The 22,244-nt window shown below is 40.1% G+C and overlaps 1 protein-coding gene across 1 annotated transcript in view; it reads left to right on the top strand.

Moving 5' to 3' along the window:
* LOC136439427 (SNF-related serine/threonine-protein kinase-like) overlaps positions 1-21,745 on the top strand; it is a 35,803-nt gene extending 14,058 nt beyond the window's left edge. Inside the window, exons 2-5 of the mRNA XM_066434872.1 lie at positions 6,897-7,038; positions 8,366-8,572; positions 17,046-17,210; positions 17,496-21,745. Of these exons, the coding sequence (XP_066290969.1) occupies positions 6,897-7,038; positions 8,366-8,572; positions 17,046-17,210; positions 17,496-18,879 (1,898 nt within the window). The 3' untranslated portion in view covers positions 18,880-21,745. The remainder of the gene's footprint in view (positions 1-6,896; positions 7,039-8,365; positions 8,573-17,045; positions 17,211-17,495) is intronic.
* Positions 21,746-22,244: the final 499 nt, after the last annotated feature.

Genomic DNA, 22,244 nt, shown 5'->3' with positions numbered 1-22,244 from the left:
TTCGCATGTGACAACGGTTACCAAGCCATGCTTTTAGGGCCTGGCCTGGTATCCGTCCTTATTATCTGTCCATTTCATCGGGTACTGTGTAGGGTTATCAAATAGGGATGGATACCAGAGCCTTGACTTTGCTTGATGTTGTCCACTTTCCTGGCCTCATCAATATCTATTTTTAGCACAGCTGGGCCGGAAAACCTGCCTCAAAGCAGAGGTGCTACCCAAATGGGAAGGATGGCCAACTCAAACCGGATAAACCTTGATTTGTCTCTGGATAGCACAACTGTTGCCAACATATTCAGTGACATCAACACTTTTTTGTCATCAGACAGAGTCCATGTACCATTACAAATTTATAAATGCAGCTTCTGAGTTCGATATGAAATAGATTTTGATCAGGTTTAATTTTTCGCCAGTTAGAATATCATAGCCCTCTCGGCTATCCATTGTAGTTTATAGTTATACTGTATCTAGCTGTTTGATGTCATGTGCTTATACTTGAATCTGTTTCATGAGCCATTCTAATAAAAATATTACATCTAATGATATATTGTAATTCCTCCCAGCTCATTGTTCTCATTACAGCCAGTCTGAATGATGTGTAGATATTGTCGTGATACATCAAACCATAGACCAGCCTTTTATGTGCAAATTTCCATTGTCACATTCGCTGGCACATGCAGAGGCAAGATTTTTATGATGGACGGCTGGACTATTTTTAGCAGAAAATGCACATCTGGTGAATCCTGATAGGGGAGGGTTTAGCCAGGTTCAAAGCTGTCGTGCTGTGTGTCATGGTGAAGGAACATCCGGCCATATTTTGTAGGATGCACTAGAATTAGATGACGTATTCTCCCAGTGACTGGTATAGCTGAATCCGAACTTGGCAACAGTATGGGGTCTAGGGATCTGCATGGCAGGTTGTGCATAACGAATTATGCAAGATTCTTGGCACTCATTACATACATTATGGTAACTTCAGAAAGGTCCCTAATACATTTACATTTGAATACAACCGCTCACTGAATATGCTTCATTGGATCTATTGGCGGTGGTTTTATGTTCGCAGCTTTTTTGCGGTGACCCTCTCACTGCGAACCCTCCACGCTGGGAACATTGCCCGTTCGTACATTGTGTTTCAACCATGAACTTTTGATTTTTGTAGTACATGTTCATGTATCATCGACTTACTAACGCTGACGTCATGCTAACTCTGAAGACAGATTCGGTAAGTGTGCCACACTCGGCAGGCACGTGTTGGCGCCATGCAGGATGCCTCGGTGACGCACACGTCAGGCCATTTCTGTATAGTCATGGGCACGCATCAGCATACATCTCGCAAACTGATACTTGACTGTTGCCATCGCCTAATGGTGTGTCACTTGTTTGTGGGCACGACTTGAGTGAAATTGATAGGATGTACGCAAATCTTCTGATGGATGCTGCATAATAATGATGACTGTGCATTAAAGCTATTCAGATTTTTTTCGAGAACTATATCATCATATGGTAGAGTAGTAGAATTCATTGTCATCAGGGACAGTTAGGAACAGCCTTACGAGATAGCTTTATGCAATGCCTGAAGTTGGGTGTGCAAAGTGGTTTTGATGTGACGTTGTTCAGAGTAATATTATAATCAGTCGCTGTATAGTGCCTACAAATAGTCGCCATATTGTGTTACATGTAGGAAGACAGTTATGATGGCTGTACAATACAGATATGAGTTCTGAGACACTGGACCAAAAGTTGACAACCATAACGATAATGGTGCACTGTTCTGGTTCAAATTAGGTCAGTTGGACTCAAAGAGCTATTCTGCTCCAGTTATATGTTATTGCCTGTGACATTTTTTAGGGAGTCTGACTTTTTGACTCTTTGCATTATAACTCAAATAAAGAAGATTCTGTTACAGGTGTATCAATGTTTTTTCTTTCCATAATTTTTCTCCCTAAATGCCTTTTTCCACAACTGCTTGATGGACATTTTATCCTCATTAACCATAGGTCCTACATGGGAAACAAGAGGAAATTCAAGTGGAGATTGTTGCCTTTGCATCCCCTACTTGCTGACTCTGTCACTGATATCCTCCTTGATTTATGTCCGGAATGTTTGCATTTTGCCCTTTGTTGACTGGCGACCACATAGGCAGTAGACAAAATGTAACAAAGCACCTGTTACTTTGGACCTATAAATGGCCGCAGTTCAAAGGCCACTCACTCCTTGCTTGGCCTTTGTGGTCAGTTACACCAGCCGGGCTTGCATTACCCCATGCTTAGGTGAAAAGAAACAGGGAACAATCATTCGAGCACCCATTTGATAACTCCATACTCTGTCATTGTGGTGGAACATTGTTGAGTTTTTAATAGCAGTTCAGTCACAGAGGAGCCAATTAGTCCTTGTGTGTGTGCTGGAGTGGAACCTCCGACTAAAAGCTTTTTATTTTAGGATGTTTGATAAAACTTAAAAGCTTGGTGGTCTGTGAAGCTATATATGGTAGTAGGGTTTGATTGTAATTGGGCTATGAATAGTATGATTCTGTAAATGTTGACTTTTCACAAATGCTCAATTTTTGTGATTTACAGTACAGTGATCATTCGTGCATCATGTGTAGGCTCCTGAAGTCCTGGTATTGTTGTAACTCTGGTAAAAGTGAACAACTGAAAGATGAATATCACAAACATTTGTTAAAAAGAGGCTTAGGACTGTGACAAATAAATGAAATGTCAGGGCAAAATGCAGATATTTATTCTTTGAGTATAGCTGTTCACTCATCCGTTTGGCTCTGTTCCGCTTGGTAGTTACCTAGATAGTCTGTAGAAGCTGACTTGGTAGTATGTCTTATAACAGTGAAGTGAAGTGAACTTTATTGCTCAACAATCGTACATGGTACAATGTATGGCATGAAATCAACAATCTGTTCTACAAGGCTAATCTATCCTATAATTCTAAGTACAAAATATTTTCGAAACCAGTGTATTTGTTACAATATAAAGTCATGTATGGGTAATTCTGTCTCGCTTTTCGAATGATTTATTTAGAAATTGACCTATGTACATAGATATAGGAGTCGGACATGACAACAGTACATAGAATATATCGCTCTGTGTACCAGATAGGGTGAAGTTTGTCTTAGTAGTAATAATATAACTGATGAACAAGATGTTTCTGCTATTCCCTTTTATATTCAGACTGTACCATAGTGCCAGAATGATTGCCAACCTTACGTAAATGGTCAAATTGTTGCACTGGATAAAGTCCAAATTGGAGCCATGGGACAAAAGGTGGGAAATGGAAGGTAGGAAGTTGGCAGATAGGTGACCCAGTGTCAGCAGTAGTGGGTAGGACACAGGCTGTTTGGATAGGGAAACTGATACCTGGGGGGTGAAGGGTAGGCTAAATTGGGAGGGAGTGGCTAGACAATCCCTCAAATAGAACTGTCAGGATCATGCAGCACCTAGGGGAGTATCAATGGGTACCCAGAGGAAGATCAATGGACAACTAATGTCCTAATTGTCTCACTTAAAAAACACTTTAGAAAGTTTGTTGTGTCATCATTTTCTCAAGCTGGAAAAACCTTCAATGACAAAATGTTTTGACAACCTCTCATATCTGTTCAATAGTATTTGGTGAGGGGGAGGTTTGCCTTTACTTAGTGATTAGATGCAAACATTGGTTAGATAAGAGGTAGAAAAGTGTAAAGGTCTTGGTCATAACATATATATCTTTGTCTCCTTCAATACTGATTTGAATAGTCTTTCTGATCTATTCTGCATTTGACGTTTTGCCAAACGACAAGTGCCAAAAGTAGCCAGAAGTTGTTGTCAATGGCTGCTCTATGAGAAGTGTCAGAAATCTGCCCAGGAAGTCTGTCAAAACATGCCTGTATCCTGGGGCAAAAACATAGCTGACAGCTCTGACATCATGACAAGTCCCCCACCTTCGAAACCTGCATTCTTCACATTCTCCTCATGCCAAAAGAAGAGGCTCTTCCTGCAATGAGTTTGGTTCATAGTAAATGTAGTCAAGGATACAATTTTGTTTGGATATAAATGTTTACAAGCTTTTAAATATTTACATAATCCTAGTTAACTGGCATGTTTGTTTTTTCTTGACATTAGTTGTTTTTAGCGAAGCCTGAGGGGCAAGCTTAATAGTATATTTTTGTTTTTAAATCTCAAGACCTTGCTGAGCCTAAACAGTATGAAACATTATGATGTAGATAGATATCTTAGAAATGTCCTCAGGGATATATTCAAGATTATCATCATTGACACCAGCTATAAATCTTTTGGATTTTCAGGAAGTGAAGGTCTATTTACTCTAATAGCATGAAACACATACTGTATCTTTGAGAAAGTTGCTAATTTGTCTTTTTACATTGTATTTGGCCAGTGCAGCATGATTTAAAAAGCTACTAGCTAGGGCTTAAGATACTGGGTGATATCGTGTATATGCACTTTTTTGCACCCACAACTGTGCACCTAAACTTTGACTGGGTGCACCTGCACTCGTCTACATGTAAATACATCATGGTATTAGTATATAATCAGTAAAGGTACTAATTGTACACTCTACTAATGTGTGTATACATGTACAGCCTACTCTTGACAAAAATATCAACCCATGTTGAATTATTTAGTGAAGATTTGGAAACTTGGAAGGTAAATAAATCATTTTGATTATGCTGCAAAGAACTTTAAGTATCTTCACTTTGTGAGGTTTAATCCAAGTAACCCGGAAAACTGTGCACATGGCATGGCATTAGCTTCACCATGAATACTTATTGTGCAGAACCTACAGGAGATGACTGGAGAATATTCATGTGTGCTATGTTACACAGTTGAGATAACTTGAAAGCCCCTATTACTATTCATTCTGCGGCGGATGCATTAGAGGATCTAGGACTGCCCACACATCACTGTAAGATGTGACCTGCTGTGGTCATCAATCTACTAATCTGTATAACAAAACATAATGACAAGCAGGGCATTCACCAAGTAAAAGGAGCAGCATTCAAGGAGTGAGGCATCTCAGTAAACATTCAAATTTTGCTCCAAATATGTCGTCCAGAATTCATGGCCCTTTCCTGCATGCCGTTCCGTGGATTTGCTTCTTTGATTTTTTTTTCCTTATATATTTCAATCACCGCAGTTGAATTTCATAAGTATATTCACATTCAAGTCATTGTTCCCTACACAGTACACATCTAAATCATTAGAAAATTAATACATTTGTATTCCCACAAAACAGATCACAGCAGGCAATGCGTAGGATAACAGTATAATTACTCCCATTATCTACACTGAGTTTTGCAGCTTGCACAGATAGCCCAACAGTAGGCTGAGTTATTGCCACACTTTTAAGGTTAATGTGATGAGTTGCAGGAGGGGTATGACGTCAAGGCCCTTAACAGCGCGGTACTGGATACAGTCTATCATCTGCTGTGGTAGGCTGGGGTAGAATCTCAAACATGGACCAAATGATGAGCTCATTTTGCTCTTATAGAATATCAATGAGTCCTCACTATCAGGCTGTAAGATATAGGAAACAAGGCAGTCTGAGATGGCAGACTTCACCCCTTCCAGTCCGTCATACAAAAATAACAGCACTAAGGATGTGAAGCAACACTGCATTGTGTATACCATATTCAAGGAAATCGTTGTTCAATGCACAGACAGGCAGATATCAATCAGTCAACACTATCACATATATCTATAGTATTGGGCTAATGATATGTACATAGCAGGGCAATGGGAGATGGCAGACATCACCCCCTCACCGTGTGATCCTTCAAGTCCAGCAGACCAAACATGTACAGCAGCAGTGAAGATGTACATATATGGCAACATTGCATTGGGGCTAGTAGGAATCGTGACAGACAGATGAAATGATATTTCACTTCCATGCGGTAAACTAAAAATACCAACTGTCTAGTGTGAAGTTACACATATACAAACTGCCTTGGCAGTATACTTGTATATATGTATATCTACACCTTGAAAAGAGTTGAGAAATTACCATAAGGATGGTAGTTATCATTATGCAATTTGAATTCTCATGTTTTTTTGTCGCACATGCCTCTTTCAGAACTGGTCCTTCAGAAGGATGATATATTGTCCTGTTCCATCTTCTCACAAGTGTTTTAACATTGAAATTTGTATAGCATCACAGCTGAATAACTAAGTATAATAGATTTTCAGTTATGAATTATTCAGCCCATGGTACCTTTCATATCTACCCAGGTGTAATGAATAGTCATACATAAAGACACTCAGTAATCATCATCTGAAGGTGTGATAATTACAATCCACAGATAATACTTGTGTATTAGCCTAGTATATTTCTAGCTTGGTAGTCAGCCAGGTTCTTCGCTTTTCTTATAAGACTCTGGCGTCGGACCTTTGAATTAGTGTTTGCCTGTCATATGCAGTGCATAAGGGTTAATGGCTGGCACATTTTACCGTGTTGTTAATGTCCTAGTTGCGTGCATTCATTGAGTGCTTGCTCCGCTTTGATGTGACAAGTAAAGAGAGGCAGAAAAACCGTGGTGAATATCAATGTTGCCTTTAAAGGAGCGGCGCCCCCTTGATGCGCGTTGAATGAGAAATTTTGGACTATGTCTACCTTCAGACCTTTAGAAAAGCTACGTAATAATTCTTCACATTGAGATGACAATGTTTACTCTTTGATAAAAAGGATGAGCCTCCAGAGTAATATATGAACTTGAAGTCTATCATGTGAATCTTTATTGCTTTTTTCCAGACTATGAATCATCTATTCATGGATGTTTTGAAGTTTTCTTTCAGCTTTAACATGGCTTGTCATTTCACAACCTTGCCGTACAGTATAGTGTATGGTTTGTGCGCCGGTTCATTCACCTACCCTATTCTTCCCCGCAGACGTGTGGAGCCTGGGCGTTATCTTGTACATGCTGGTTTGCGGGGAGGCGCCGTTTAACGAGGCCAATGACAGCGAGACTCTCACCATGATCATGGACTGCAAATACACCGTGCGTGCACACGTCTCTGAAGAGTGCAAAAAGTAAGTGATTTAAATTCTAAAGCTACCGCAAAAAACATCTTGAGTCATAAAGATAGATTTACATGTCTAACACAATGGGAAAACTGACTGTTGTTTTTCAAAACGGATCATACTCCGCATGCATGGCAGAATATAGAGGGGATCATAAGCACTGTTCTCCAAATGGGCATTAAAGCACGGTCAAACAAGGGTAGAGAGACCTTGTGCAACCTATACCTTCATCAGCTCTATGGATGAATGCTGTGAACAAGAGGACCTTCCTAGAGCTATGGAGGATCGAAAGAGATGGAGGGAAACAGTTGAGCTGTCCAAGCAACTTAAGCTCATAAAAATGAAAATGATGATTGTGACCATGGTTGCATACAATGCAATACAATGTATTAGATATTCAAATATGTTCAACACGTAAAACAATCGTTCAGTATCCAGAGAGACGTTCTTTCCATGAAAGACCTATGGTATGATCTTCCACTAGTTCTGTTCAGTATCTGTTCTGTAGTAACTTTGAAGTGAGGAGCTTTATTTCATCCAGTAGCTATTTAAGAAAATGGATTGAGGCTCTTCCGAGGTCTTAAGATCATAGTGGTGGTCCCGCTGTGAAAAATAAGGCAGGAAATTGCACTGTATAAATAGATAGGGAAATCAACCCCTGGCTTAGGACACAGCGCTATCTAAAAGGCATCTGGAAATTGCCTGAAGTTACTTCCAAGGAAAGTGTTTTCACACCTAACTCCACGTAGATTAGACCAGAAGGCATTAAGCCAGCGAATCAGCAAGTAGGCAGCTGAACTTCAGGGCTTAGTCATGTCCAAGTTGTAAATATGCAATTAGATTGATTTTGAGTCGTAAGAGTGGCAAACTTTTCCCTGGAGGCTTTTGCGGCACTCAACCGGAATGATTAGAATATCTTCCACACGGATCGCACTTCAGCAAACTGCATCACCTGGAAAAGTCAATGACCTGATAGAGAAAGTGCATTGATACACTGAATCATAACTCTCAGAGCAAGGACACTTCTACGCTTTCTGAAATAGTTTCAAGTATTCCCAATATTTCTCTTTACAATATTAAAAGAAATTAAAGTAGATGAAATAAGACAAAACGTGGTTTGAGAATTTCACTTTCTGGCACTACTGTGAATTTTCTGTGGCTGTTTTTCATCAAATTGTGTACTTAAAAATGCTAATTTTGTAATATAAATTATAATTCAATAATTTGAACTCTCAAAACATGAGTTGGACGGAAAAAGAAGCTGGAGACAGCCCTGCCTCCAATGTACATTTCTTCTGAAGACTAGTAAACCCTTTATTATCAATATCCTCCCCAGCCTGATCGCCAGGATGCTGATCCGTGACCCTGCCAGACGCGCCACCCTGGAACAGATAGAGAACCACCCCTGGCTGCAGAACGGTAACCTGCCCCCCTTCATGGTCCCCCCCATGATCCATCGCAAGGACATCCCCGAGGAGGACAGCAGACAGATCATGCAGAGTATGGCCAGCGGCAAGATCGCAGAACTGGATGCTATCAAAGAGTGAGGAAAATGTTTCTTCTTTTTGGGGGGGCTAGATATCAAGGGTGCCTTTAGAAGTAAACTTCGCATTTTCACTGAATACAGTGGAGTTTTATTGGTATACTTAGTGATTTTATTTGTATACTGAACGCCTTTATTAGTAAGGTTAAGTATACCTGTAAAGTTTCTCTAAGTATATGAATAAAGTTTTACTGTATTTGGTAAAATTGCTTGTAACTTTAGGACTGCACTGAATTCAGTAAAATTACATTTAGTATACAGTACTTAAGCACCCTTGAGTTCACTATGGTAAAACATTCATGCCCAATGCTCACACCATTAAAAATCTGTCTATGATGCTTGACTTCTCAAACTTAGTTTGAGGTGCTATTTGTAGTGCATGACTTTAGTCAGGAGACTATGATGCAGTTTGTTAGTATGAATGATTAGTGTTGATGCTTTTGAAAATGTGCAGTGATGTGTTATAGCCTTGAGATGCAGGTCACATAGCAGAAAACAGAAAGCTTCTCCAGAAGAAGGGTTAAAGATAATGTCACTTCTTAATGGTCCCTCTGAAGAAAAGAGGTGGTTTCTTTGCCATTAAAGTCTGCATGCAAGCCATAAATCATGTAACTAAAATCCTAAGCAAGCTACACCCCTGCCCCGTGTATCAGTACTGTTCTTTATGACAGATTCTATAATGTTTCATGGTGTTTGAACCCTAGACCCATACATCATCAAAGACATCATTACTCAGAGATGTAAAGGAGTATAAAGTTTCTTAACTGACATCATGAAGAATTGAGTACCCCTAGCTATATTGCATGCAGAACCATTATTCAAAAGCTTTGTGAAGATTGCAGATGACTAAATTCTATTATTTTAAAATTAAGTCTTCTGCTAACAATGTTGATATCTGATGGTTTACATTTTTATAGACTTGGTATTTGGTTAATTGCTATAAATGGAATCAAAATCAGATCACTGTGGGCATCTAGCAACGCTTATAGTTGGCACAAACAATCTTCAAAGACATGTTCTTCTAAAATCAAATCATGCAAAACAAATGAGTTGAAGAGAATTCACATTGCACAAGGACATAGTCTGTATTCAAGCCATAGCTTCCCCGGTACTGACAGACAGATCTTAGGGACGATCGAAGAACTGCGTGGTATCATTAGCGGACATATGGCGGAACAGTACCAAGATCAGACGTGGCCTCTGGTTGTAGCTGCTCCCTGTGTCGCCCTAATGTTCAACAATGACATCTCCCATACATCATGTACTGACCTCTGCTGCTATATTTGTGTGTGATTGACGGCACTGTCACATGTAGTATGTTAGGTTACAGGACGGTGGCACATATCAGAGGAGTTTCTTCCGAGTTATGGCTGTCCCTCAGATGTAGGTCCTGACTTTTGTACCTTTGAGGCAATGCACATTCCTTGAAAGTCATGTGTGCGACATAATCGCTGACATTTCTAGAAGAAGATTGTCTGTTCAGGGCTCTAATGCAGTACTCAAGTGTGATCTTTTCTAACTATACTTCAAAACAAACTTTGGAAGAAAACTAGTCAAGATGATGAAATATTTCAGTAAATGCAATATGGCCAACACAAGAGCTGAACACTTATAGTGACGGTACTTAAAATTCTTTGCAATGGAAGCAGATCTAGAGCTCTATTGAAGGGCATTCATTTGAATCATTGATCACTTACTAGTAGTTGTCATTGAACCCACCTTTTCCTTCTAAATCATGTTTTCCAGCAAGAAAGTACTGTTGTTGTAGCCTGGGTGCCAATTCTAGTTAGTTTATTCATTTTACCACTGTCTGGGAGGTAGCCAGAGACAGATCAGTGTGGAGAACCATTTGCAGTGCAACTACACACCTGGGTCTCTATTATACTCCCCCATACTACGCAGTTGATAAGTAGGAGAGAGTATAACTAGTTTGTAAGGGAGCCCTGGCTTGCAAGTTACATAAACTAAGATGGCATCCTGGCTACTGGTTGGGAATAGGATAACTAGACTTGAAGTAAATGACATTCATGAAGTTTTCTGACAGAACCGAGGATCTGATTATTGATCTCTCGTGCTCCTGTGTAGATAAGGTTCATTCATCATCCTTCATTTGTGTCTATCACTGCTGTCTACCCTGCTGTGAGCTGTCATCTTAGGATGTGCAGAAAGTCTTCCTATCCAGTCTTAGGAGTGGTAGAAAGTAAAGTGAAAGTGATCTCGAACCAGTTAAGCTCACTGAAGAGACGACAAGAAAGACGGACAATATTTTGAATAAATGCCAGGTTGGATAAATTACTGAAGAATTTTCCCTAGCTCTTTTCGACAAGCACAAATGAACCGTACAGCTACTTTAGAAGTACAGTAATATAATTGGAATTCAAATTGCAATTGGCAATTGTCAAGATGTCACTCAACATGAACTACCAAATTTCAAAAATTGTGATTTTGAGGACAGCAAATAAGATATACCAGCAAACTTGCTGTGACTTCTCATCATCATCTTCCTTAGTATGAGTGATGTGACTGACCTCAGTAAACAGGGAACATAATCTTTTTTTGTTAATTTTGGCACTTTGGAAGTGATTGAAAGTGACCGCGAGAAAAGTAGTAGAAACTTTTTTTTTTCTAAACGTTAAATCGTGGTCGCTTTCAATCACTTCCACAGTGCCAAAATTGCCAATCTGAAAACATCTTTGGAAAGCTGACACCCTCCACCATCTCACTGGTGAGTTTGTTTTTTCAGATGTAGTCGTTAACGCAAGTTAGAAAGGAATTTGTCGGGAAATGGCTGATACGAATCTGAGTTTCAATGCGATTCACGTGGTTTGATTGGTCGGGGTGTGTTATGAACCCACTAAGACACATGTAAGACCATTATTTAGTCATTGTAACCCCCCATCATGAGAGTGGAATGGTCCAAGGCAGCCTCGTTCTGGGAAAGACTCATGCTGTCATTCTATGTGTTGGAATCCTGGGGGTCAGGGAATAAACCATGTAGCTCCACAATCTCTGTCTTGGCTCCCTGTATCTGTGTCCAATGACCTCAACATCGGTCCATAACATATGGCGTCACGGACAGGATTCACAGTATACTATGGGTTGCCAACATCTCGTACAACGTGGACGAGGGTATGAATTGTATCCAGTCTCCAAACTCCACTGACAGCACGGGTGGTCAAGTTGGCTTGGCGATCTCGTCGGGTGGAACCAGGCTAGCGAATGCGGCACTGTATCCAGTCTCCAACGTCCACTGTCAGCAACGGGCGGTCACGCAAGCTTCCAGTCGTCGGGTGGGATTGAGAGGCCAAGGAACATTCTGGAATCTTCCATCGTTAGTTTCAGGGATCGTGTGCAAGCTGAAGACTCCCAGAACAATATACTCCTCACCAGACTCTACTGTTGTATGCACCATCTACAGACTGTTCCCTTTATAATCATATGCTGGCGCAGGGACATTTGACTCTTTACAGTGAGATTTACCCCTGAGTTTAATCTGTGTTTAACTTTTACTCGTCTGATGTAACATTGCTTTGTGAAGTTCAGTTTTGCCATGCCACGTGGCCAGAAATCATGCCCAGACTTGCTCCTTTGTCTGGTTGTTGTTGTAATGTGAGTCTCAGTGACCCACATCTGGTATTCATTTCCTGTTTCACTCACCATGGGCTGCTTATCACAAATAACAGAGTACCAAAGAAAACACTGCATACTGCATCAATATTGTCCTCATAACATGCAATATGTTGCTCGATACATTCCTTTGTTTGATTGTAAGACTCTTCAAGTTCATACTATGGTAGCCGATTGTGTTTCAGAGTGCCCAACATTCAATCTGGATCTCTTTGTTAGCCAGGGTTTGTTGTCTGAAGTATTGATCGCTACACAATAGTTTTTGCCATGTCTCTTACATCAAACTCCGTCCTAACATTTTACATGTTGCTCGAGACAAATCCTTTGTTTGATTGTAAGACTCTTCAAGTTCATACTATGTTAGCCGATTGTGTTTCAGAGTGCCCAACATTCAATCTGGATCTCTTCGTTAGCCAGGGTTTGTTGTCTGAAGTAACTCAAATCGCTATACAATAGTTTTTGCCATGTCTCTTACATCAAACTCCGTCCTAATATGTTACATGTTGCTCGATACAAATCCTTTGTTTGATTGTAAGTAAGACTTTTCAAGTTCATACTATGGTAGCCGGTTGTGTTTCAGAGTGCCCAACATTCAATCTGGATCTCTCTGTTAGCCAGGGTTTGTTGTCTGAAGCAACTCAAATCGCTACACAATAGTTTTTGCCATGTCTCTTACATCAAAATCTGTCATAATATTTTACATATTGCTCGATACAATTCCTTCGTTTGATTGATTGTTAAAGTAAGACTTTTCAAGTTCATACTATGGTGGCCGATTGTACTTCAGTGTGCCCAGCATTCAATCTGGATCTCTTCGTTATCCAGGGTTTGCTGTCTGAAGTAACTCAAATCGCTACACAATAGTTTTCGCCATGTCTTATTTTACCACATATTCTGAACAAAGGTACATACACTGTCTTGTTTACTGCAGTTTGATATAATTCCTGTGTAACGATATTCTAGTACTTGATATGTAGATTGTTAATAGTTAACTTAGTGGCTTCATTTGCTTATCATTTTTCGAATTGACCTTGTCAATCCTCTTGTGGAAGGGGAGGCATGTTATGAACCCACTAAGACACATGTAAGACCATTATTTAGTCATTGTAACCCCCCATCATGAGAGTGGAATGGTCCAAGGCAGCCTCGTTCTGGGAAAGACTCATGCTGTCACTCTATGTGTTGGAATCCTGGGGGTCAGGGAATAAACCATGTAGCTCCACAATCTCAGTCTTGGCTCCCTGTATCTGTGTCCAATGACCTCAACATCGGTCCATAACAGGGTGCAAGAGACAAAGCCTAGCCCGGAGGAAAAAACATGCAACAGCGTAGCAGATACATAAACATACTCCAGCAACAAGTAATTGGTGTTTCCTGGTTACTTTAATACAGTGTAATACAATATTGCCAGGCATTGACTGATTGAGTTTTCCACAGAAAATGTCAAAATGTGATAAACCTAAATCATTTCCTGGTTGCTCTTTATAATAGACCCTCCCACAACTCTGTTGCATAGGTCGACTTGGCGGCAAACTTTTTCCCTTCGGTTTTATGCAGCTACTGCCATTTCCTCAAGTAAATTTAATTTGATTTCCCTGGTTACAATTACAGTGTAATACTGTATCGTCAGGCATTCAGTTTCCACTGAAACCATCGATATCATAATGTACCACCTTGAATTATTGATACTTCCTGGTTACAGTGTAACGCAATATCTACAGGCATTGACAATTCCACTATAGCTGTCACAGGGTACTGCATAGTCATGGATATTTCCTGGTTATAAATACTGAGTGTGTAATACTGTATCATCAGACATTGAGTTTCCCACTGAAAATATACCACCCAAGAATTGATACTTTCTGGTCACAATGTAATACAATATTTTCAGGCATCAAGTTTTATACATAAAACATTCAAGTTTACCACCCGAATCATATACCCTGGTTACAAAACAATGCTACATGCAATACACCTCAGGTGATTTCATGGACTATCGTGTACAGAATAAACATCAAAGAGGTTTCCACCTTATAATATTAGCATCTTTGTAGAACTGTGACTTTTCATGTGAAAAATGTAAAAGGTTTCCAAAGGGTAAAGGTGTTGCATTGAGAATCATCTTGAAAATATGTTTCATGTGAAGATCTTTCATCTCACACCTTTGATACCAATGTAACATCCTGTAAGACTGGGAAATCAAAAGAAATTACGTTGAAGCAAGGCTTGAAATCTCTGAAAATAGGTTAATGGTGTATTGAAAATATGAAGTCATGTGTTGAGTGGTAGCACACCACTTGTCTTACACTTAGGTCTGGCTGAATTATTTGGGTCACTTGTCCTGTTACAATTTTGTACAAGCTGTATGTGCACGTTTGTATTTATTAAGTATAAGTACAAAAATTTCTGCAATGTGATTTTTTTTCAATTCTATTTTCTTATAGTTATACTATTAGATGAAATGTCACATGAATCATCACCGCGGCAAGCAAGGCAGCATATGGGCTGATTGTTGATGCCTTTTAAAACGGTTTATCAAAATTAGTGGAAGTAACATTGTAACTTTTAAAAGTTCATTTTCTGAATTCAAGGAAGGTAGCACACTTCAATCAATTTTTTTAGATTGATTTGGCTGCACTAGTGCTGTCGTTAAGGAATTTGTGTTATTTTCCTCCACTTTCCACCTGTTGGAAGCAGTCCAGACCTCTTCTTGTTGAGAGCAATATGCGGTTTTGGCCTTGCGTGTGACTAGTGGGTTTCAAGCACTCTTACAGAATGATTTGTGTTGGAGAGGGTTGAGGACTTGAAGTGGTGCAAAGAGGCATCACGTTTTTCCCCATGTGACCGTTAGCCGCCTCATATTGTTCAACAGTACATCTATGTGATGGCCCTCAGCAGACTTGTTATCAATGGTAATTCAGCAGTATACCATGCAGTTAAACAGAACAAATTTGCATCTCAATGGAACTTGTTGGAATATTTTAAAAACTTCATTTCAACAGCAACAGACTAGTCAGCAATATAATTGTGTGAGAACTGTGGTGGAAGTGCAGTATACTAGACCAAGTGTGCTACACTGAAGGGCAGTTATAGTTTTTTTTTTACTTTAATATAGTAGCTGAAAATATAGGACTGGTACAAATACTTGACTGTAGAAAGAGGACTACATGTAGGACTAGGACTGTTATGGCCAGAAAGGAAACTACAGGAGCTAAGGAAGCTCGTGAAGAATAGGACACAGTGAAGAGGGTTGAAGAAAGTGTCCAGACCACTGCAGCAGCAGAACAGTGAACTACAATCTGCAGATACTTGTGGTAGATCTCAAGTACCTGGCCTGAAGTGCCCTTTCTTTTAAGGACATCAAACAATGATGAAAGGTCCTTGCTCACGTTGTCCACCATGTGTTACAAACAGGTTTCTGAATCTGAGTTGGTCAGCTGGTACAACTTTGCAATGGTGGCCAGGTCAAGTGCCTTTATATGCAAGATTTAGTGGATAAATAACAGAAAAAGGTAGTTACCATACCTGAACAAACCTGGGCTACTTCTGATTACCTCAGCTATCTCCACACACACACACCAGCTGGTACAAAGAATTGACAAGTGATACTTAACCTACTTTCTAAATGATAAATGAAATGATGCCCATGCTGGCCAACCTTACAAATGTTGGTGAAAAAGGTTTTTATCAGTTACAATCTTGGTAAAGCCATTAGATTCCATTAATATTACATGTACTTCCAAAGTGAAGACCACAGAATCTTCTACAGATGTTTTATGTTGTACAGCAGTAACTGCCTCTGGTTTTCCATCAATCTTATGGAACATACATAGAACTGATGTCAAATAATGCCTTCTATTCTTACCCTTCTTTATGCTGCAGTAATATATTTTTGTACCAGAGGGCGTTATAGTTCTGTCTTCAGAACAGGCTTAGCATGCATTTATTCAGTAAGTCACCAGGTTTTCTTCTTGCATCTGGAATGTCACTGTAAGATGTACGTTACAACAGCCTTTATGCGATGATTGGAAAATGTAGTGTGCAACAGATTTCTTCGCCAGACTTACTCAGTGCTTCAAACCAATTAGTGCCGGGCTGAATATACCATCTCCCGTATCATAGAGCAGTCCTGATGACGGCAGCGTTCAATTTTCTCCCCATAGACGAGGTCAACAGTCGATCCATTGGGAGAGCCTTTGACGTCATCCCGTAACGCTGTCGAAAATGCCTTTGATACCCAGGGACTAGGGTTTCCAACTTGAAAGTCAATGAAAGTCAGATGAAAAGCTCCTAACTTAGAGGGATAGAGGGGACTTTCGCTGGAGGATAGAGGAGAATTTCACAGTGCACTGCTGTGGTGATGAGATATTGAGTGGGATTTTCCTCTAGGCTAGTCCCTCTATGCTCTTCACTATTAGCTTAAGGTAATGCAAGGAATGGCATTTGCATACATGTAGGTGCACATTAGTGCAGCTTGAGTTGTGCATGTATTTCTGATGTCTAGTGCTACCTGCGCCAGTCTACGTTCTGCAAAATACATGTACATTTGTGTAAATGTATGTGGATTTTGTTTTCTGTACTGTACTGTACTACCTTTCACCTACATGTATGAAATATTGCAGAATTGAGTTTAGTCTTTAAACAATTATCAGTTTCAACCATAGTTTCTAAAACATCCTTAGGAACAGCAGTGCAGATATGGTTTGAATGATGGAGAACTTACATGTTATCTGCACCAGAGTATGCCAAAAGACCAGGTTCAAGCCCTAAGCCTGTAAATACCATAACGCTGCCCTGCTGTAGTCCCTTCAGTTCCATGACTCAAAATTGTTTATTTTGCCCGCAGGTCTGTGGATCATGACAAGTACGACCACATCACTGCCACGTACTACCTGCTGGCGGAACGAAAGCTGCGGCGTAACCTGGTGCCAGACCATCCCCGCGTCAGCTTGGTACGGCAGAACTCTGCCCCCGGTGAAAGTCCCAGAAAACCTTTCATTGTGGCCAAAAGGTACAGATCACTTGTCTTGTCGGAACTCTGTCAGTTGTGGAAATAAACTGGAATTTCTTATTTTTTTCTGTCATTAATACATAAGCATGATTGTATATGTGAGAATTCTTTTGGAATATCTTATTCTTGTGAATGGTAAAGGAGGATCAGACTTGTAATATCTTCAATTGCACACATGTTGAGTCACTTGGAATCATGATTCATCAAATGTGTTTTTAGTCCATGAAAAGTAATAAAAGAATTATTGGGAATCATAGATCAATCATTTGGAATCTTTCCCCCCAGACCTATGAATGCGGATCCCGAGGACAGCGATCATGTGGCCAAGTCTGCCATGGTTCCCGGACGCCAGTCCCCCAGTCGCAGCCGCTCCCCGTCTCCGTCCAGCAGTGCCACAAGAATAGCCAGTGAAGCCATCAACATCCCCAGTCGACACAAACCACCGCTGCAGGGGCGCGACCACCTGACCATCTCCCCGCGCAGGGGACGCAGCGTGGTGTTGGAAGGGGTGGAAGTCCTACAGGAGGAGGAGGAAGAACACAACCTACGATTCTCCGACATCAACAGTGACGACGATGATTACGATGACGACGACGAAAGCAGCAAGCACAGCGGTAGTAACGATTCTGAGGAGGATTTCCGAAGGCATCTGGAGAAAATGTCAGGGACTGGTTCGTTGTCTGCGGGAGTGAGGATGAGAAAGGTACCGTTGAACAGACGTATACAGAACAGACGTAGCGCACCCTTGACTCTGAACGAGATACACGAGGAAGGAGAGGAGATTGAGTCGGACGATGATTCCGTGCACCGGACATCTCCACGAATCTTGCGTAACCGCATGTCTATAGCGACGCCAGAGTCTCTGAGAAAAAAGTTTTCCTCCTTACAACATCGTAAGGCCCTGCGGAATAAAGCCTCAAACTGTAGCAGCACCGATACAAGCGATGATGACACAGACTCTCGCCTAAGACGGGACAGTGGCGGCAGTCTGTCGCAACATTGGCGACGAAGAGACAGCGATGATGATCCGCGCGGAGGAGGTGGCGGGAGCGGTGGAGCCGGTCCCAGCCGCAACAACAACGGCGAAGGTTTCAACGGTGCGAACGGTACCAGTAGTAACGGATGGAACAACCAGAACTATGGTTCGTCCAATGGTGGGAGTACGGATCCCAATTGTAACAGTACGGGTCTCAACAATGCCAACAATCTCCGTTCCAGTAACATTAGCATCGCCAGCAGCAAGAGCCAGCACAGAAAGAACAGTAATGAGCTACGGGACAGCCTGAAAAACAGTAACCTTAGCATTAGTAGCCACAGCTCGTCCAACAGTAAGTATGCCATAGACCCGAGTAACCACACTCCGAGTGAGTCGGACACCCAGAGTGTGGACAGCCAGAAGGTGCAGTGGTCCAAGCCAGATGTCTTAGACACACAAAACAACTTCACTAACATCGTCGACACTTCCGACATGATACTGACGGAGAACGAGATCAACGCAAAGATGAACCGCAGCGTGGTGTTGACCGCCGCTCGACCGGGGGTATTGAACTGTGTGCGTACTACGGCCATGAAGCGAGCGATATCACGTAGCAAGCTGGACCGTGCGGTGATGGTGAGAAACGACCCTAAAGCCAGCCACCTTCACAGCAGTTGTTGCCGTTTAGTGTGATTGTTTTGGTTTAAAGCCATCATACTTTCCTACTGTTATGATTATACTGCTACTTGTTGTATATTTTTGCGTGTGTAGTATGCGTCACTGAATAGTTTCTTATTCAAGGAACTACTGCTCAACATTATATAGCTCTATGGAACAGGAACTTACTTTGCGATAGCTTCCAATGTTGTCATAAAAGGCCTGAACAACTTTATCAACACGTGGCACCAGTGCCAATAAAAGTACTGTGGTGTGCACCAATGCTGTAGTAACTATTTGAAACGAAAGATTTAGAATGTACATAGAATTATTAGACAAGGATCACAAAAGATATATAAGCTGGACCCTAATCTACATGTATTGGGAATAAAGCAATTGCAACTAGCCAGTTATATTTGTGTCTTTGCACAGAAAATTGATAGTTACAGTCAACAAAATAAGCTCACTTTTTTCTGTGATGGGGAATTCTCAAATTTCACATCATAAAAGCTTATTTTCGTGTTGCCAAATGACACAAAACATAGCATAAAAGGGAATACATTTTTAAGTGTATCTGGATAGCTATGACTAAGTATGAGCTGCATAGACATCACTTTAATCACAGCCCTACCAGCACATCTACATATCAGAAAAATTATCGTTATTGAGCCAAGTTATAGAAGATGAAAAATCGGCAATACACAATATAAAAGTAAGTATTACCTCCATCAACAACAGCCATAGTGTAAACCCAGTACTGGACAGCTTTGTCGTTAATAACAAGTCGGTGACACATCAGGCATCACACTATCGATGATGACCCCCAAACACATATATAGTTATAAACTTATGTACAGTTATCTATAGACTACATACTGATGTTAGGACAACTTGGTCCTCTTAAGAACTTAAAAGAATGTCTTTCTCCACAAAGGATGTAAATATAAGTAGGTGGAGTGAAGACGTGTATCTGTGCCAACATCGTCGCTACTGTAAGTGATGTACAGCCACAAAGTAAGACAGCTGTGCTGGAGTGATGTAAATAACATGTTCCCCAGCAGTCTACAGTGTAGATATGGCCCTCTTACGTCATGTAGCATTCAATTTGATAGTGATGTAGACCAGTTTGTTAGTTTGCCATCTGGTAAGGTAGTGACTCTAGTACAGTGTATAGATATAACGTTACATGTAGTGGTAAAATACCCTGTATCATGCTGAATATACAAATGTATGTTGTAAATGTTTTAATTAAGAGCAGGACCATTCTAAGAAAAGTTTCTACTACAGAAAAATCAGGGATGGTATCAAAACAAATTGTTAACTACTAATAAGATACTTTTAAAGTCTTTTTTGTTTTCGTTGTGTCAGTTTGATCGCTGATATACTGCCAGCTTTTTATGGTATGTAATAGAGACAAAACTAACAGAAATGGTATCTTTTGGAGTTAGAAGAGTTTTTGAACCTGTCTCTACATGATAGAGATGAAAAAGTAGTTGATATTGATAAGAAGCCAGTATGTTCCTGAAATATGATTTCGAAATTTAACATAGACATCTATTTACTTAAAACACAGTACTTAAATGAATGCCTTTGACTACCTCTGTTATAGTCTTGCTTAGGAAGTTAGGTATTCATGTGTTCAAGTTTCATGTTTGGAAGAATCTAAATTTGGTTTTACCTTGGTAATAATGATGGTAATGTCACTAATGTACGTGTCTACCTCAAAGTAAACAAAAACAAGCACGTATTTAGAGCTCGAAACGGGGAAAATAGCCACCTTACGGTATAGGGAGGTGGGGAGGTATTCTAGATTGAAACTTGCCAAATGTTGCCAGTGTTGTTGAGTGTTGTGGAGTTGTAACCTGAAGTGTGCAATTTGTTGTGGTTGTACAGGGTTGTTGGGTACAGAGCAGTGCAGTTGTACATGTACATGAATTCTTGTGCCTGTGGTGTTAGATACGGGTGTCTGATGACGAGGATAGAATTGTAAGATTTCGCAAGTGTGATTTAACAAAATATTTTGTGTGAGCCTCAAAGTATATTGTCAGAGGGGTATCTATATATGTCACTGCGTTGTGCTTTGCGCTATTTCAGTGTGTATATCTCATTTACACATTGTAACACATAATGTTAACTTCCCCAATAATTCATAGAAGCAATTTCCAGAAAAATGGATTTAAAATCCAGAATTTGACCTGTTCAGAAAGCGCCACATGTACTTTTTGTTGACAAGTGTTGATAGAAAATATTTTAATTTTTCAAGAAAGGAAATATTTGTCCATTTGATAGTTCATGTCACATTTTTTTTACATATATGGCACAGTTTTTAGGTTCTGAACAGTGAGGATGCACTAAATGACTAAAAAGTATTTCAATATTGTCTCAAATGTGCAAAAAAGCACTTGTTTCTCAAATCAGACTTAGTGTTGCGATGAGTTTTTTTGTTTTACTTTTAATCACATCTTGCAGCTTCTGACAATGTGTTGCTATAACTGGTAACGATAGGTATTGGCAGCTGTATTGACTGTACTATGACCCAGTTTCAGGTTCAAGCTTGCTGTGTATATTACAGCTAGCAGCCACGTAAATGACTTGAGTAATGTTTGTGCCATGTAACTGCTGTTAGTGTAAAGATAAAGCCTCTATCTGTACATTTTTCACTGTGTTTCCACAAGTACTGCTGCATTTGTACATAATGCCACACATGCTTGCATTGTTGTGTGTTTGCATCGCATATATTTTGGATACATATCTTTGTACAGTCTGTATAGGAATCATTGACGTGTATGGGTATGACATATTGTACAGTGAGATATTGTGTACTGCACTATCAGACACTTATATTCAGTTATAATGACATGTCTGTGAAGATGAATAAGATGCACATGTGCTGTGTCAGAAATCTGACTTGTTTGTTTTCTCTGGGTTGATGTCCTTTTTTAAGGTGGTTGAAGGATCTTTGTACACTGTATCATAAACACACATATTCAGACAGACATGTAATATTTAAATGTTTACTGGTCATGCCATTATATAACAGGGACAGGTTTAGAAAGTGTCATTCCATAAATGTCACAAGATTGTTGGTAGGATTTCATAACTTCACACAATTTGAACCTAACTTAGACCACACCAATTCAATTTGTTAGTTCTCAGAATTTTTCAGATAAAATATGGAGCGACTGGCTTAAAAAAAAAAGTTTCAGCTTGAAAAAAAGCAAGATATCCAACTCATCCTGGTACTCACATTGTACAGTTGATGCACCTGATTGTTAAAAATTATCAAAAGTACAGATTTTATATACTGTATGTACTTCTGTCATTTGTGAAAAAACATAAACGTTGAATATAAAAACATTGGCAGACAAAACCTGAATAAAAGCATTAAGGGCATTTTTCTA

Source organism: Branchiostoma lanceolatum, chromosome 7 (assembly GCF_035083965.1).
Source record: "Branchiostoma lanceolatum isolate klBraLanc5 chromosome 7, klBraLanc5.hap2, whole genome shotgun sequence".
Lineage (NCBI taxonomy): Eukaryota > Metazoa > Chordata > Leptocardii > Amphioxiformes > Branchiostomatidae > Branchiostoma > Branchiostoma lanceolatum.
The sequence above is the reverse complement of the archived record's forward strand: the minus strand, read 5'-3'. Positions and strand labels throughout refer to the sequence as shown.